The 15708-nt window shown below is 38.7% G+C and overlaps 2 protein-coding genes across 6 annotated transcripts; one reads left to right on the top strand and one right to left on the bottom strand.

The window, feature by feature from the left end:
* The first annotated feature begins 574 nt into the window (after positions 1-574).
* Positions 575-4410, top strand: ca15b (carbonic anhydrase XVb). 4 transcript variants are annotated; one of them, XM_067576615.1, is made up of 10 exons: positions 576-663; positions 1094-1166; positions 1272-1298; positions 1387-1557; positions 1878-2026; positions 2117-2212; positions 2742-2820; positions 2928-3091; positions 3215-3317; positions 4214-4410. In XM_067576615.1, exons 1-10 carry the CDS (start codon positions 613-615, stop codon positions 4273-4275), a joined length of 975 nt encoding a protein of 324 aa, XP_067432716.1. In that variant the 5' UTR covers positions 576-612; the 3' UTR covers positions 4276-4410. The 4 variants fall into 4 exon arrangements, with proteins under 4 accessions (XP_067432715.1, XP_067432716.1, XP_067432717.1 ...); XM_067576614.1 differs by having other exon boundaries at positions 575-663; positions 3215-4410; XM_067576616.1 differs by lacking the exon at positions 576-663 and adding an exon at positions 690-949 and having other exon boundaries at positions 3215-4410.
* A 623-nt stretch (positions 4411-5033) lies between these two features.
* On the bottom strand, positions 5034-15291 carry LOC137172245 (matrix metalloproteinase-25-like). 2 transcript variants are annotated; one of them, XM_067576554.1, is made up of 11 exons: positions 15057-15291; positions 14834-14917; positions 12699-12831; positions 12429-12570; positions 11179-11483; positions 10745-10924; positions 9369-9453; positions 9015-9097; positions 8682-8834; positions 7876-8166; positions 5034-6923 (listed from the first exon to the last, which is right to left on the bottom strand). In XM_067576554.1, the coding sequence occupies exons 2-11, from the start codon at positions 14915-14917 to the stop codon at positions 6679-6681; spliced, it is 1701 nt and encodes a 566-aa protein (XP_067432655.1). In that variant the 5' UTR covers positions 15057-15291; the 3' UTR covers positions 5034-6678. The 2 variants fall into 2 exon arrangements, with proteins under 2 accessions (XP_067432655.1, XP_067432654.1); XM_067576553.1 differs by having other exon boundaries at positions 14834-15291.
* Positions 15292-15708: the final 417 nt, after the last annotated feature.

Raw genomic sequence — 15708 nt, 5'->3', positions numbered from 1 at the left:
AATTAAATGTACCTTACATGCCAAAACATACAGCACTGTTAGCAGATTGTTTTTGGCACCAGGAACTATGAATGTGTTTTACATGACCAACCAAGTCGAACGCAGCCATATTTCCTGGTGCCAAAAAAAGGTTTTGAATTTCCATTTTTCCCTCATTCTTCTTACAAAATGTTTTTTCCTCCTTGTAAATAAAGCAACAATAGCCTGCATTATGTGGATGTGGAAATACATAATCTACAGATTTGTTTTTAAAATTAAAGACACTTTTTGAGGATGTAAACATTTATATTTGTGACAAAAGCTTCAAATTTATAGGCTGCTAAATGTTTATCTTATTTTTAAATAGTCTACAAACTTAATTGTAATTCATTAAAAAAAAACTTGTACAGGCATATTCATACTTCCTATCAATCAACATTAAATGGTAGGAATCCAGACATAACTGTTTGTCTGGAATGTCTTTCAAAAAAGTCTGAACAAATTATCAAAAACACTGATCTCTGCTCATCAGCCCAAGAGAATTCTTGCGGGGAAATAAAATCTACCCAAATGCCACATAGAGGCGGTTTCAGTCCCGCTGCTGGGTGTGCTGAGCCAATAAAAAGAGGGAGGATGAGGCTGCACAGCTGTTACCCGACAGAAAGGAGGACAGGTGCGTCAAAGGTAAGACATTCAGCTGCTCAGGACAATTGAATTCAGCTGCAGCAGAAAAGTCTTGCTTTAATTAACTGAAAGGGACTCTGTATTATTATTTTTTAATTGAGAGGATTAGTCGTTTTTAGAGTGTAACATTGTGAAATTTAGTATTAGATGTAAGCCTAGTATTTCATTTAAAAAAAAAACAATTTATGTTTATAAGTTGACATTTAAGTGTGCACCGCTTTCTTGCGCAACCTAACTGTTCAGTGCCGCTTTCAATGAGTCAAATTGGAATCCACTAGAAAAAAATGTACGTCTAGTAAACTGATGAATTCACTCTCTCATTCATTCATTTGGATGGCTGCAGGTGCATTTTCTTGCCCGGCATTTAATATTGATGGTTGTTTGTTTTTGGTGAACAAACGGTGAGTTTTTCTTCTTTCTTTAATTTTAGATGAACTGGCTTGTAGTTGCGTTTGCTGTGTGCGCTCTTGTGCCCAGTGTCCACTGCGCCTCAGACGCTATCGGTAGGTATTATTCATCTTTGCGTTATCTTGGATTTAGTGACTTTTACAGCAAACAATGCGTCTCTACATAAATAAATGAATCACTTATCTCATTTCCTTCTCCAGCCTGGTGTTATGATCAGCCAAGCTGCAGTGAGTATCCTAACCCTCCTATCTCTAACAGCCTACATCATTGTCACTGCTGCTCCTCTGCAGATACTCATCTTGTTTCTGTTTATAGATGACACTACCTGGCCAGTCATTGCTGCTAATTATTGCAACGGCACTCGACAGTCGCCCATTAACATCGTCTCAGCATCTGCCGAACCTGACTCCAGCCTGGTTGCATTCACCTTTAATAATTACAGCAGCACCTCCGCCCTAAAAAAGATCGAAAACACCGGCAAGACAAGTGAGTAGTGGGTGTGGGTAGAACCTTCTCAAATTGCGCTAGACGCTTCTGTTAGCCTATATCTTATGCAGCCTTGCAGGTAGGATTTACCTTCTCATTACAATAGAATTAGGTTTCCCTTTTTTTTTTTTTTTTTTTTTTTTTAGGTCAGGGGTGTTGTCAGGAATGTACTTTGTGTTTTTTTTGTTTTTTGTTTTGTTTTTTTTAAACACAAAGTGATCATAATGGAACTTTAGTTTTAATGTTTTACCTTGCAAGTGACTTGCAGAGTAAAAAGTGACAAGTGGTTTTTTTTAAATTTATTTTTTACCCTCTTTCAGTCAAAGTTGCCTTAGGAAGCGGTGTTGGGATCTCAGGAGGAGCCCTGACCGAGGCCTATGACAGCCTGCAGTTCCACTTGCACTGGGGTAATGGCAGCGCTTTTCCCGGTTCCGAGCACACTGTGAATGGGAAGCGATATCCCATGGAGGTATAGTACACAGTTTGTTTCACGTTGAGCTATGAATGGGGTGTTTCTTCAGTAAATCCATATTAAAATGCTTTTACTTCACTCCCACAGCTGCACATTGTTAACAGCAAGTCATCCTATCATGGGAACACGACTCAAGCCATTGCGGACTCAACAGGACTTGCTGCTCTTGGTTTCTTCATTGAGGTTAGAATTTATGCATTTAAATGTCACAACAGTGGTGGACTCGGGCTGTCTGAGGGGCAGGGGTGAAAAAATACATAAAGGGCACCTGATTAGCAAAGAACAATGATTCATTTTTGTTTAAAAAAAAAAAAAAAAAAAAAAGCTACATCCCCAATTAAGATTAACATTTTATAGGGTGATAAGGAAAATAACACCTCTGTTTTGACTGAGACTGTGTCCATATTTTCTTTAAAGGACATAAGCATAGCTTGGACATTGCTGGTCATTGCTAATGCAAACATACCTTTTATCTCATCTTCTCCCTTGCTGCCTTTAGCTGCTTTTTGAAGATCCCTTAGTATCGTCTTCAATTTTCTTTCTCTAGGCATTCTGTAATCATAGGGTAACCCAATGCTAATCTCCTTCTCTACAAGTACAAATTAGTCTAAAGGTAAAAAAGCTAAAGGGAGCTAAAGGGTTGTTAACACATTTTGAATAAAGAATACTCCTATTTATTAAAGTCTAATGAAACAATGTGCACACTTTTTAGGAAATGGCAGGTGATGCAACTGGACAACCTGAAAGCTGGCGCACACTGACCTCCTACCTGGCCAACATCACAGAAAGCGGTGAGACAATCTTTTACATGTTTTCTAGCAGAGAATTTGACGTAATGTTTTGGAATCACTATAGTGTGTCAGCTACAGTCCTTCATAGGTTGTGTTTCTGTTCTCAGGCCAGACTGCTACAATTGCATCTGGAATTTCACTGGATGATCTCCTGGTTGGAGTGGATCGCACCAAGTATTATCGTTACCTTGGCTCCTTGACAACCCCAACTTGCAATGAAGCTGTGGTCTGGACAGTGTTTAAGGATACAATCAAAGTCAGCAAAGATTTGGTGAGTTTTTCTGGCAATGTCTTAAAGTATGTTTTTTCATATTAACTAAAATGGCCAGTATAGTGGGCACAAATGCTTTAACATTGCTTCATGCAGCTAACTGGCTCAATGTCTCATCTCCAGATTGACCTCTTCAGCACAACACCGCACGTCTCCAACAGCACATCACCTCTTATGATAAATGTCTACAGAAACATCCAGCCAGCCCAGCCAGTCAGAACACAGGGTACGTCTACGTCACAGGCTTCCACAACCTGCTACTCTCTAGGGCTGATTGCCCTGAGCCTTGCACTGGTGAGAGGTTAGAGCCACAAAGGGGGGGAAAAAAGCATTGTTGTGGTATCTCAGCAACTTATGGTGCAGATTAATCTGTTTAGTAATGGGAATACACTTTTTTCACCACCATCAGTCATCCCCTTTTCCACATGATTCAGATGACTTTAGCCATCTCCAAATTATTAATGATCAAATGTACCTGTATGCGCTGAATACTACATGTCATTAGTGCCTTCAGTTCAGTATGCACAGTGTATTACATCAGTCTTTTCACATGTTGCAAAACTGAGCCTCAACACCATAAGAACTTTGCTGCTCCCAATGTAGCTCTCTCTCTATATATATTAACATCATATCATGACATGCTTAAATTGCATATTAATCATAATGATGGCTGCCTCTGCTCTAATATCAATCATATTGTTTTCAGGGGTGTGATAAGTTATAAAGAAATATTTATCCATAATCAGATTTTTATCCATGTTTATGCGTATGCTTGCACTATTTGCATACTAACTAGAATTTTGCCTTTTGTTGGTAGTATGAACAATTCAGGCACAGCTCATGTCTTTGGGTTGAGGTGCCTGGAAGAAGGTGATGTACTTTGCACTAGGTTTACTGATCACTTGTAGCAACGCTAGTTTAGAAATCCATCCAGCAATAATCTCAGTGTGACAGTGTTTAGTTACATTAAAATCTGCCTTAATGTTGGCATGTACCTGTCTGAAGAGTTTCTACCAATAGTTGTTGCAGAATATGGTAATGTTATATTTTTGTATTTTTAGATTGTATAGTACCTGATTAGCTTTTATTTGTGCTCATTCCCTGACGTGTACATCGGTGCAGATACTCATTGCCAAGCTGGACACTCAAAATGGAACTTGTGCTACCTCTTGCAGTTGGTGTAGTGAAGGATTGTCACTCAATCGAATGAACACCATTATTTATCAGTTTAGTCCTGTGTTACACTATTTGCACATGAAACAGAACTGTGAACTGTTGATCTTGTTAAATGTCTGTAAATTAAAATTATTTGTCAATTACTTTCTTCTGCAGTCCTGGTTTTACTTCAATAATGTGGAACAAATGCACTTAAAACATGTTATAAAGGAATGTTGTAAAATGTATTTCAAAAAACAAACAAAAAAAAAACTACTGTTACCTATTTCTTTTAAGAATGGCACAGTATAAGAGCATCAAATTTAATCTCTATTGTTGCACTTGTACTCAACCTGAGATGGACACTTGAAACCTGGCTTTTGAGTGCTTACTATTATAGTTGACAAAACATTAGATTACATAAAAGCCTGCTATACTTATCATAGTGGCGTACTTTATTTCAAAGCTCATTTAATTCCAAGCTGCTTTGCTTTTTTATACTTGGTGCCTGTCAGGATGCAATTGTTCCTCATTGTGCTTTTGCCAAGCACAATCGTTTGACCTTGGCAGATAAACTGTCCCATTTACACTGTACCGAAATATTTTCCACTTCAGGAACTGAATAAATATTCCTGTGCAAACTTCCTTGTATATCTTGAATGTGCTATGAATTATAGATTCAATGGTTAACTAGATGTATTATTAATGAAGTGTTCCAAGTTAAAAAGAAAAGATGAAGGCCTTTTGGAGAGGTTTGCATAAATCAAGGTAGAGTATGCACCTGTGCATCAGTCTTCTTTATTTACTAAGGACTTAATTTTACATGATATAACACGTGATTAAACAGGCTTTACATGTAATCTGATTTTGATTTTGAGTTATCAGAGTTGATGGTTGTCATATTGAGCCATCTGAAGAGAGTCTGAACCAACATGTGAAGCAAGAATGAGGAAAAATGCACACTAGTCCATCTGGCTAAACGACAATCAGACATTCTTATCATTGTGCTTTACTTCCACTATATAAAAGACTTGTCACTGAGATAAGCATGTCATAGCCCAGGAGGGGTGTTCCTAATTAACATACAAATCAGTTGTCCAGGCTGAGACATAGGGAACCGTTACTGGAGAATGACAAGCATGTGCTCATCACATATCATGTGAGCAGTTTCAGCCTGGAGGAGGTGAGATCAAGAGATAATTTTCTAAACTAAAGAGGTTAGTCAAGGACAAAAGATACAACGCAAAAAAGAAACTAATATGAAGATTTTAATTTGTGACATTTTAATGATATTTTCTAGCATTTGCTTGGAAATTGATCTATTTGTTGATTTCTTGCTTAACTACCTCTGGCCTGACCTGAGAAAAACATGACATGCCAATCAAAATCCCTAAACTCCATTAACTTACAGCAAAGAATGATTGATGTAACAGTGAAGTAGGGTAACAAAGGTTATTTTAGAGACGATGTCGAGTTGCCCTGCAGACAGATCTGCAGGAGGAATCGTCACCGAACTGCATTACATCTGCAAAGCTTAGCTCCACTTAAAAAGCAGCTCCATTTCAAAAGCATTACAGTGGACAGATGGACCCAATAGTTAAAAACGTGCCCCCAGCAAATTTGAATAATCATATAAAAAATAAAATGGTCATGTTTAAAAGTTGGTATAAAAGAACTATAACTTTGGAAAATAAAGCTCAAATGTATAAAATACTGTCAAGCATGAACTTTTCATTGATTATTAAACAAAAGGGTATTTTTACACTGTGATCATTCCTATGTCCATGTTTTGAAATTGTCCTTATTTCCTCTGAAATGTATTTACACATAAGACAACCAGCATAAAACTCAAAAATATAAAAATGGGGCAACAGTAAACCACCTGGCCCTTCTGAGCTAGTCTACAGTTTTTATTTACTTTTTAAGAATAGTCTGTTTTGTACATAAACAAATCTTCTCTGAATTCTAAGAAATGAGCTTTGATAAAGGCATTGCCAGACCATTGCACTTTACTATGTTTGTGTTGCCTGTTGGGATACTTACTGTCCAAACATACAGTAAGGTGGTTGTATAAGGCTTCATTATGAGAGAGTAGCCAGAGTGCTGGATTTCAGTGTTGAATTTCCATACATTCTCCTATACAGGCTGCCTGTAATCCAATACTTACTCTAGAAAAAGGAGGGCTGTAACTCTAGCAGGGTGAAGGGAAGACAGTGAGTAATATGTTCTGATAAGGCAACATATTTACAGTAACATATGAAGTATTTAACCCTGGCCTTTCATAACACCAGTATGTAATTTGAAGCCAGCTTTTGGGTTGTGATAAATGCAGATGTAAAGAACCTTTATTATGCTCCAGTGGAATGAGAGCACAAGTACAAAAACACCCTCTTGGTTTGAACAGACATCAGACAAATCTCAAACTCAGGTTTCTATTTTCTATTAAACTCATTGATTACCAATAAAAAAGAGATCAGGACAAGCCAGCTGCTCCTTAATGGAGATGGAGATGATCCCTTTATGTCGCAGATGCAATCCTTTGGGGTTCCAGGATTGACTGGAGGAGCTGGACATGCGAGCCAGTCTTCACCGGTAGATTTAGGAGAAACATGACCTTCGTTCAGTCCTCCGTTCTTCAGCACCCAGTACAGTTTGTCCTTGAAGAAGTAGGTGTCTCCTAAAGAGCAGCAGCAGCAGTGTTATTCTCATCCTTTTGTCTTTTTCATCACATATTGAATAAAACATTAGCCTATTTATTTACCAGAATAGAAATTCAATTCAATTCAATTTATTTATTTATTTTTTATTATTATATCATTTCATTATTTTATCATTAGATGTTCTAGTTTATAAAAGTACATTCTACATTATTACTCCACTAGGGGGAACTATTGGACTTTTTACTTAATTACATTTGATCTGACAGTCATAGTTACAACTTCCAAGTTATATTTCATTCAAAACATCTAATTAGTTTATGACAAATCATACACTGTATATTAAACCCTAAATTAAAATGCTGCTTACATGTTAATGTATCAATAATAATACAATAATATAATAAATACAACAATATAACACCCTGAAGGGGATATTAGGTATAATGAGTTCTTTTAGTTTTGGTACTGCTAGTACATTTAGCTGATAATACTTACATTGTGGTATTGCCCCTTTTAAAGCTGGAGTGCAGGACTTTTGTCTCCCCCCTCTGGCAGTGAGAGTAAAGGGGGGCGCATGCTATATATATATATATATATATATATATATATATATATATTTGATCTTCATTTGATATTTATTTGATGTGGCCATTTTCTGTGCACATACAGAACTTGCCCTCTATTTGCTCAGGACGCTCATGGTTTTTAAAGTTGACTGCATAGCAAGGTAATATTCCAGCCATAGTCATAGGCTTATAGTAGACTTAGATAGATTGTAGACTTATGGTGTTTGAACATCTTATCTCGACATAGATCAGTTGTTTGCTGTTGCTTTCATGCCTTTCAGCTGCTTGCGCGTGTCTGTTGAAAAATGTCATCACCCTAAAATAAGCTTCTCTATGGCCTTGTTTATTTATCTAGTGATGGTGTCAGAAACTTATCACATATTTATCCACAAAACAATATTACCTTTCCAGCTGATGACGTCATCTATGGGGGAGGGCACTCCTTCCCAGAGGCTGATGTCCCGCGGGTAGTCTGGCTCCAGCTGTCGGGTCACCTTTTCATTTTTACGGCTCTCGTCCAACCTCCAAAACTCATCACCGCTGAACAGGTAGGTCTTGCCGTTATGGGCCCAGATGAAGGCTGCATCCACCCTGTTCACTGGTACCCCACTCTTTGTCCTCATTCCCCATTCAGACAGGGGCTGTGGGTAACCGCTCATGGCCACCGTGTCCTTGAAGACCCAGTACTGAGATCCTGACAGACATAAGAAAGTATGAGAGAAAGTATTTCATAATTTGCTTGTGTAAGTTAGACTGAAATAGAAGTTTGTAATGTTCACACATTTTTATCATGAACAACTGATGGTTAACAGGTTAAGTATAAAAAGTAATAACTTGTTTATTGTAGATCTTTATTTTGATTTATTTAATTCATTTTTACTAAGGAGGCCTCATACAATCATGTCTCCTATTGGATTGAGTCTTTGTTTTTTGGTCTGGATTTTTTATTCTTTCTGTTCAAATCAAATCAAATCAAATCAAATCAAATCAAATCAAATCAAATCAAATCAAATCAAATCAAATCAAATCAAATCAAATCAAATCAAATTTTATCTGTGTTTCTGCTGACGGTTTTATTAGTCCGATGAAACTCTAGTGTTCAAATCCACTGCCTTCAAAATAACATCCAAGAACCAAGACTCAAAACTGTGATCGCCAAACTTAGATTCAAACCACAGCCGTGCAGAAGCACAGGATTTTGCTTCTCACCGATGAAGAAGATGATATGACTGTCACTCTTCCTCTCATACACAGCATCGATCTTGTTTGTTCCTGGAGGAAGGCCGATCCAGAAGTTTTTGATCTGAGCCGGATTTAAGGAGACCAAAGACCCGTCTTGCTTGGTCCTCCAGAAGTGATCACCTTTCCAGGAAAAGACAGTGAACATGACACCAACATGTGTGACTGTACACTCCATAGATCACATATAAAATACCAGCAAATTCTGAATATCTTTAAGCAATTCAGACAATTACAATAATTTTGGAGTCTAAGGATTCCCACATTGATCTGTTTTGAGCATCCCAGATAGTTTTTCCTTACCTTTAAAAAAGAAGACCTCTCCCCTGATATTGGCCACTGCGTCAAAATCTCCCTGACAGCGCTCGAGGAATGAGGGGTCATACCTGGGACAGCAGAAGTTTAGCCAAAAATTAGTTGAAATTGTATTTTCGTAGGATGTAGTATGATAGAGATTCACCAGAGGGTGCAACAAGACCAAACTGTCACAGTGAGGATCGATCAGAAGGCTTTTATCAGCATCCACTGGTCTTAAATTACTCCTCATCACTCATTTGCCTATCCTAAACTGAGTGCCTCAATGTGATATTCATAGTTTGTATTGTCTAGATGGATGTGCAGTACTTTTATCACCCTGCTTGCTCTGGCTCAACTCACTCCTTTGTTGCTCTTGGCGGAGGTGGACTCGGCAGGCGTGGGAGGTCAGGATCAACACCACCTGGTGGCCCGCCGTCCTTCGCACCTGTGACGGAAAGGTGACAGCAGATAACGTTGAAGAGGTGGTGAAAGCCGATGACAGCACAAATTTTGCAAGCAACCCACATTCTTCTCAGTAGCCAGAGGAGTTTGACACACAGGACGCAAACACACAATGTTCCTTTTTTTAAGACAGGCAAGCTGCACGGTTGCATGAGTGCACTTTCACATACATATCAGAGAGCAGGTTTTGCCTCTTCATTTGGTTTTATGAACATCTGTATCCTTTGTGGAATGTTTTATTAAGCTATAAAATAATACACTTGCAATGGAAAATAAAGATGTTTTTTTTGTTTACTTATTATATAAGCTCATCACATAAACCAACCAAACAATCAGAAACATTTCCTACTAGTTTATGGCCACGACTTCTCCATTTTTGAGGATATTACAGGGTCAGGGCCTATCATAAATCACTAGCAGTTAAAATGAACAGTTACTATTTTATTTTATAGCTCAATTAATCAAGTAATATGAGAATTCTGGACAGGATAAACTGGTAAAAAATGATTTAAGGAGATTTCTGGGACCGAGGATTTCAATGTCGGTCTGTCGCTCCGTCTGCCAGTCCACCACATTGATCCAGACTAAAATATCTCAACAACGACTGGATGGATTGCCATGAAATTTGGTTCCATACATACATGTTCCCTAGAAGATGAAACCTACAGACTTTGGTGGTCCCCTGACTTTTCAAGTCAAAATTTGACTTTGTTCAATACTTTGTTGCATGACTTAAGTCCTGCAAAACTATATTCAAGTTAAGAAATGTTAGCATGCTACTAGACCACAGTAAACTGAGATTATAAACCTGGTAAATATTACCTGCTAAACATCAGCATGTTAGTATAGTCACTGTTAGCATTTAGCTCAAAGCACCACTGTGTCTACTAGAAGTACAGCCTTACAGGGCCGCTAGCATGGCTGTAGACTCTTTGTCTTGTTTCCCCGCATTTTATAAACTTGCAAGTCTACTTTTGCCTCCCACCCGTTTTAATATGTTCCTTGTGGGAGGTTTCATGTCAGTGATGTAATTTACCAGAATAAAACCACTGCAACATAATGGACAGCCGCCAAAATATCCAGTAAGCCATTTTAAGTCCCAAAGAAGAGTTTATGGTTGCCCTCCTGTTTCCTCAAGTTTCATGTTTCAATCTTTAAGACAGACATGAAAAACACACAACGCATATTGTAAGTTGGATCTAATAAATGTCATAGACATCAGTTTGAGATGTACTCTATGATTCAAAATGCAGTTAGTTCGACTGGTCACTGACCGTAAAGCTGCTGGATGGCCTGTCTGTCGTCCTGGGCTAGCTTGAATTGGCGAATGTCTTCCACAGGACCCTGGTAGTACGGCCTCATGATGGATGGGTCAGAGGAAGAATGGCCCAGGCCCAGCGCATGGCCGAACGTGTGCACTGCAACTGTGAACAAGTCTGTGCTTCCGCTGTTACCTGAGGAAATGTGAAGTAAAAGTGTTACTGGGCCACATAAACAACTAAATTGGGGTTTTGATGGTACTCAGTATGCAGATGTATTTTCTGCTTTTCTGACTTTTAAAACCAGTTCATTAGATGAGGACTGTTTTCTTTTTTGATTACTACAGATCACTCTCTCATTACACTTTTCTAAGGCAGACTATCACACATTTCCTGAGAACAGGTTCTCCAGCCATCATCTATCCACCATGATTTCAATCAGTAAATACCTCCATAGCTCCATATCTCATCATCATCAAAGTGTGTGTCACCCGACACCTCATCCCTCCCAGGAAAAAAGGCGTGGGCCAGGGTGCCACCCCGCCCGTCAAAAGGGTACCCATCGTCATGCAGCAAGCGGGAAAAAGACACTCTGATGTCCCCTCCAGCTACCGCCCTCCTGTTGTCACTCGGCAGCCGACGGAAACTCAAGGGGGCCGCGTCACTCCAGGCTTTGAAGGCGTGAGTCAGGATGGTGTCCACCAAATTGTCAGGCAAGGTGGGTGAGATGGAAGGCGATGGATAGCTGTGGACACTGCAAACAGGAATACAATTTGTATTAAAACAAAGTTGTATTTAAATTCATAACACAGGATCAAAAGTTTATCTACAGTAGATTGTGTCTTTCAAAGAATTTTGGTATATTTTGGATATGGATATTTTGGTTTACAGGAGCCTTGCTACTTTTCCAGCTTAACCCAAAGTTTGAGGATATGTCTGGTGATATTCTATGTCTTTATTTGAATTTTAAATTCTCTGATTTCATGATTGTGCCCCTTGATCAGCTTTACATACAGACGGGTGACAAATTTAAGGAAAAACCGGTGCAGGTCTGAATGCTTGACCCCTACAGTGAGGGGATCTGGTGGCTCTGTTATGCTTTTGGGGGCATTTTGCTGACATGGTTTGGGTCCACTAGTCCCCTTAGAGGGAAGGGTCACAGCAAGTCAATACAAAGTTGTTCTGAGCGATCACCTTTATCCTATGATGAAACATTTCTATCCTGATGGGAGTGGTCTCTTCCAGAATGACAATTCATAGGGCACGAGGGGTCACTAAATGGTTTGATGAGTATGAAAATGATGTGAATCATATACTATGGCCTTCACAGTCACCAGATCTCAACCCAGTTGAACAGCTATGGGAGATTGTGGACTGACATGTTAGACAGCACTCTCCACCACCATCATCAAAACATCAAATGAGGGAATATCTTTTTGAAGAATGGTGTTCATCCCTCCAGAAGAGTTCAAGAGGCTTGTAGAATCAATGCCAAGGCTGAGGAACACCATAAAGGTGATGACTCAGAACAGCTTTGTATTGATTTGCAGTGACCCTTCCCTCCAATGGGACAAGTGGACACAAAACATGCCAGCAAAACACCCCCAACAGCATGACAGAGCCACCAGATCCCCAGCAAAGCTCTGTGACTCATATAGGGAAGCGATAAAACCACAGTGTAACATGACCGGAAACGCACCTCCATGTGAGGTCTGTCTTATGCCACTTAAGGCCTGTCAGAGCATATCTTTTCTTCCTCCTCCTTTTCAGCATGTCCTCACTTCCAACAATATCAGGGAGAGAGCATCGTGGCATAACCATGAGTTTGAGAGTTTCGCTGTCTGGAAGAGAAGCGATTACACACAGTATGTCGAAACAAAAGAGCAGATTACAGGAAGTTTGGGTGCTCATGATATGCAGGACATAAGATGGAAGATATCAACTTGACAGATCCAATATGAGAAGTTACCAAGCACTCCGGTTTCCTGGATCCCACCAAATCTCTGCATGACACGAATGGCTTTCTCAATTCCCTCCTTGGTTTGCAGCTTACTTGTGCGTGGGTCAGGAGGAGGAAGGTAGCCATACCTGCTCAGCCAATCCTGGACAGAAAACAAAGACACCAGAGGATGTTTGGTAATCGGTGTTTTTGGTGCGTTCCCAATGATGATAACCACAGCACAGGATGATCGGATGTGAGAAAACACTTACTTACTTCCTTTGGTGGTGAATGAATTCTCAGTAAATGCACCACTAACCACACTAAACCAAAATTATCTCTGAAATTCATCTCTTACATGAGTCGATTTAAGGATTCTGGGTAAATGCTGATGTTATGAATGGTATTTGATACACTGCTCCACTTATGACCAGTTTTCAGTCAGACCCCACACGTGTGTCAGCCTTTTGTTCTAATTAATATTGCATGAGTCTGTCCTTGTTGAGTGAGTTGCGTGATGGAGTAAAGTCTGTGTACCATTTGCTGTCACAGTAAGTCAATAGAGATTGGATGGCAAGTGAAATAAACTGATTACATGCACCTCTGTCTGTCAAAACAAGCAAAACCTTACTTAACAGTGATTTAAACATGCTCTACTTCCTCTGATTGTCGCCTCCACCCATATACTTAGAGTTGAAAGGGAAAGGTGTTGGCTCCATCAACAGTTGTCTTTCTGTGGGTTTTTACACCACAAAAATGTTTACCTTACAGTAAGCAGTGTAGCTTTAGTCCCTGCATTATATTTCCAACAAGTAAAAATAATTTTTTTTTCCAGCAAATTCAATTGTTTTTTTGTTTTTTTTAATTTATTTTGTTTGACTGATAATATTTTGAAATAGGCAGGTTACCTTATTTTTAAGTAAAACAATCTGTAGACTTTTTCACTCCTCTCAGATTTTTATGCATCTGGAGGCCCAGAAACCAGCAGCATCCTGCTGATGCACACTTGACATGATGACTTACACGACAGAAGGGAAATTTTACTCTTTTTTTCATACACACGACATACTAACGCTCATAAATATGTGGCTGCGCAAAAGAATGACTGTTTTATGTCATTTTGGGGAAGCGCATATGTCAGCTGGAAATGGGAATAAGAGAAGCTCAGAGATTTCGAAACTGTGCTTCTGATTTAAAAGAACGCTGCTGCTCGAGTCCTCGCTAAGACCAAGAAAGTGGATCATATAACTCTAGTTCTCAGATCCTTACACTGGCTTCCTGTCTGTCAAAGAATTGATTTTAAAGTACTGCTGTTGGTTTATAGAGCACTGAATGGTTTAGGGCCAAAATACATTTCTCATCTGCTGCTACATCATGAACCATCCAGACCTCTCAGGTCGTCTGGGACAGGTCTGCTTTCTGTCCCCACAGTAAAAACTAAACATGGAGAGACAGCGTTCAGTTTTTATGCTCCACATATCTGAAACAAACTCCCAGAAAACTGCAGGTCTGCTGCAACTCTCAGTTCTTTTAAATCACAGGTGACGACTTTTCTGTTTGCCGCTGCCTTTTATTAAACCAAATTTGAGGGTTAATATTTTACACTGCACTGTAACTTTTATTCTCCTGTTTTATCTGTCTTATTCTTTTTTAGCTTCTTTTTATTTCCAAATTTGACTCTTTTTAATTGTATTTAAATGTCTTTTTACTTGTGTTGCCTTTATATTCTGTCTTGATGCCTTTTATGCTCTATGTAAAGCACTTTGAATTGCCTTGTTGTTGAAATGTGTTATACAAATAAATTTGCGTTGCCTTGCCTTCAGCAAAAACTGCTGGTGGTTTGGAGAAATCACCCTCAATTGGTGTATAAATATTTATGATTAAATTGACATAATTAGGATTTTACAGTAAATGATTAATTGGCATAGAAGTAAGAAAAAATATCCATACATTGATATAGCCTATCATCACAGACTTAGACTGAGTTTAAGCAAAAATTAGCTTACAAATAGAAAATTAGACAATATGATGCTATTTCGATATTACACTGAATCATACATTATAGGCTTGCAGAATTAATACATAATCAAATGTCAGCTAAAGGCAAACCACACACATGTAAAACTTTGAATAAAATTACATTGTATCTCATTAATGCTACTCACCACAGCTCTACTATACTGATCAGGCACTGGGGATGAGCTTCCTGTTACGGTTAAAACCATCCACAGCAGAGGCACCAACTCCATCTCAAAAAAAACACAAAACAAAACAAAACCCTCCGTTATCATTAGGATACTTATTGTTTGGAGAAAACCGTGACATTTCTTGTTTCTTCTTGCTTGTTTCTTATTATCCCAAAGCCAAGATAACGGAGACAAAGCTCACCGTTGTTGCTCTTCTGAAGCATCTGTCCGCTCTCAGAGGAGTAGGCTGGGTTTATCGATCATCCCTCAGTCATCTCTGTCTCTTGGTCTCTGTAAGTGTCTGTCTTTAGTCACGCAACAGCATCTGCATACGCGCGTAAAACATGTTTCAGAACAGGTGCAGTGGTGCGCGTTGGTACAGGTACAGGTAAGAGGTCCGGACACTTTTCAGCCATTTTCCAGAGAGTAAGTGGTCAAAGTGACTTTGAAGGAATCTTTCTGATAAATTTTACAATTACAGGACAAAGCAAGTGCCATAATTAGCCAGGATGATATATCAATGGATATAACTTATTGCAGATATATGTGGATTGGTGTATGTTGGCTGATAAGTAAGAAGGGATGTCAGTTTATTTTTTGTTTTTCAACCATCAAATGTCTTGTGCTGACTTAATGATGACTTAATACAAAAAAATAAGGAAGCTGTCAATTTAAAAAAAAAAGATCAGATTTTTAAACTCTCAATGTCAATATAGTATCAGCCTAAAAATCCTGCATTGGTCATGCATTATAAATGACTTATTAACCATATTAACTTATCAGAAAGTGATACCAATTCTGTGTTTTTATATATTTTTATTTGAACCATAGACTGTTTAAAATGTGGGTATAAT

This window comes from Thunnus thynnus, chromosome 20 (genome assembly GCF_963924715.1).
Source record: "Thunnus thynnus chromosome 20, fThuThy2.1, whole genome shotgun sequence".
Classification (NCBI taxonomy): domain Eukaryota; kingdom Metazoa; phylum Chordata; class Actinopteri; order Scombriformes; family Scombridae; genus Thunnus; species Thunnus thynnus.
The sequence above is the reverse complement of the archived record's forward strand: the minus strand, read 5'-3'. Positions and strand labels throughout refer to the sequence as shown.

Bases quoted from the DNA above. Each gene is read 5' to 3' on its own strand.
- ca15b (XM_067576614.1), top strand. From the start codon at position 613: ATGAGGCTGCACAGCTGTTACCCGACAGAAAGGAGGACAGGTGCGTCA. The intron at 664-1,093 runs GTAAGACATTCA...CTTTAATTTTAG, and splicing joins GGAGGACAGGTGCGTCAAAG to ATGAACTGGCTTGTAGTTGC. The intron at 1,167-1,271 runs GTAGGTATTATT...TTCCTTCTCCAG, and splicing joins CTGCGCCTCAGACGCTATCG to CCTGGTGTTATGATCAGCCA.
- LOC137172245 (XM_067576553.1), bottom strand. From the start codon at position 14,959: ATGATAACGGAGGGTTTTGTTTTGTTTTGTGTTTTTTTTGAGATGGAG. The intron at 8,167-8,681 runs GTGAGAAGCAAA...TATGTCTGTCAG, and splicing joins TCATATCATCTTCTTCATCG to GATCTCAGTACTGGGTCTTC. The intron at 6,924-7,875 runs GTAATATTGTTT...GCTGCTCTTTAG, and splicing joins TGACGTCATCAGCTGGAAAG to GAGACACCTACTTCTTCAAG.